The 2,146-nt window shown below is 46.9% G+C and overlaps 1 protein-coding gene across 1 annotated transcript in view; it reads left to right on the forward strand.

The window, feature by feature from the left end:
• LOC101855145 (leucine-rich repeat-containing protein 73) overlaps positions 1-2,146 on the forward strand; it is a gene marked incomplete in the record, with an annotated part of 9,698 nt that overhangs the window by 3,744 nt on the left and 3,808 nt on the right. Inside the window, 2 exon segments of the mRNA XM_013088684.1 lie at positions 863-1,026; positions 1,625-1,756. Coding sequence (XP_012944138.1) covers positions 1,721-1,756 — 36 coding nt within the window.

Below are 2,146 nucleotides of genomic sequence, written 5' to 3' on the forward strand. Positions count from 1 at the left end.
GTGTGTTTGTTAGTTTGTGTGTGTGCGTGTATGTGTGTGTGTGTTTGTTTGTGTATATGTGCATGTGTGTGTGTGGGTGTGAAACTGTATACTGCATCTTACAGACTCCTGACCTTTATGTTCATTAATTAGTGATGAGACTTAACTGCGAGAAACTCTGTGAACATATTCGGCTGACCCGTCGTTGTTTCTGGTCATTTCAGAGGACAGTGACCCTGAGGCGACTCATGGAGGTGAGTGGTTGGTGGGTGCTCCAGTGTGGTCTGCTCCTTCTTTCCTATGAAACATCTATTGTCCTTACCTTTCCTCCTTTCCTGTCAAACATCTATCGTCCTTATCTCTCTTCCTTCTTTCCAATGAAACATCTATCGTCCTTATCTCTCCTCCTTCTTTCCAATAAAACATCTATCGTCCTTATCTCTCCTCCTTCTTTCCTGTCAAACATCTATCATCCTTCTCTCTTCCTTATTTCCTGTCAAACATCTATCGTCCTTATCTCTCCTCCTTCTTTTTTTTGTGTATGTTATTTTATAGAGGAGGGGAGGAGAGATGGCTGTATAGTTTGGAGGAGGAGAGGAAAGAAATGAGATAATGAGACATCACTCGGTGACAAGCTTGCTACTTTAGAAAATGGACACTTAAAAAACCCCAAAACAACAACAACGAAAATGACAACGACATCAACAACAACAATAACAACATCATCAGCAACAACAACAACCAAGGGAGGCAGTGGCCCTGGCGAAGAGCACGCTCTTTGGGGCTCCAAACATTTCGAACAGATAGGCTACCACACACACACACACAACAACAACCAACAATCATCAGCAAGAAAGATCTATTGACGTGTGCTACGTTTCAGGTGCTGACCCGGACAATGTTGCCAACGACGACGGTGGCATCACCGTGGCGAAGTCTCTAGCGGAAGTAACTCCGTCCAAACCTCGGGACGGGATTATTCTGCCCTTGCTGGAGGCGAGTCAGACCACGCTGGAGGTGAAGGGGGTCACGCTGAACAAGTCTCAGGTGGGTTATACTAGGGGAGGTGGGGTGTTAATGGTGTGTGTGTGGTGAGTGGGTGTGCGAGGATCGGGTGTGGGTGGGTGAGGGAGATGGGATGGGGTGGGTGGGGTGTGTGGATGGTGTGAGGGAGATGGGGTGTTGGTGGTGTGTGGGTGGGTGTATTATCATCATTTTTGTTGTTGTTGTTGTTGTTATTATCATTATCATTGTTGTCATTGTTTTTATTATAGCCTCTTGTGGGTTATACTAAGAGAGATGGGGTGTGTGGATGGTGTGTGGGTGGGTGAGGGATGTGGGTGGGTTGTGTGGATGGGGTGTGGGTGGGTGAGGGATGTGGGTGGGGTGTGTGGATGGGGTGTGGGTGGGTGAGGGATGTGGGTGGGGTGTTAGAGATAAAGAGTGGATGGGGTAGGGGAGGTGGGGTGTTGGTGGTGTTTGTGTGGGTGTATTATCATCATTGTTGTTGTTGTTGTTGTTATTGTTATTAGCATCATTGTTGTTGTTGTTGTTGTCGTTGTTATTACTATAATTGTTGTTGTCGTTGTTTGTGCTCTCCTCCTCCTTAATGTTTTCATCAATTTCATCAACAATTCAATATCAGGTGTACGAGGCGGCCAAGTTTCTGGAGACGGCCTCCAAGATCCGGTTTGTGAACTTTGTGAACTGCGGCATTGATGATGATGATGTGCAGAAACTGATGGAAGCTTTGAGGAAGTCACCCTCTGATCCTGTGGTGAGTTGTTGGAGGGAGGGGAGGTGGGGGTTGGGGGGTGTTGAGAGGGTGAGTTGGATGATGGAAAGAAAGAGGTGGAGGAGGAGGGGATGGGTGAAGGGTAGAAGGAAGTGGCTTTCTGAATCTGTGATTTTTTTTTAAAGAAGAAAGAGAATGGGGGCTACGTGTGAAAAAGCGGCCCTATGATCCTGTGGTGATTTGTTGGGGTGGGGAGGTGGTGGTGGTGGGGGGGAGCATGTGAGAGGGTGAGGAGGATGATGGAAAGGGGGGGAAGGAGAAGAAGGAACAGAAGACGGAACAGAAGAAGGAGGAGAAGAAGAAGAAGAAGAAGAAGAAGAAGAAGAAGAAGAAGAAGAAGAAGAAGAAGAAGAAGAAGAAGAAGAAGAAGAA

Source organism: Aplysia californica, unplaced genomic scaffold (genome assembly GCF_000002075.1).
Source record: "Aplysia californica isolate F4 #8 unplaced genomic scaffold, AplCal3.0 scaffold00787, whole genome shotgun sequence".
Lineage (NCBI taxonomy): Eukaryota > Metazoa > Mollusca > Gastropoda > Aplysiida > Aplysiidae > Aplysia > Aplysia californica.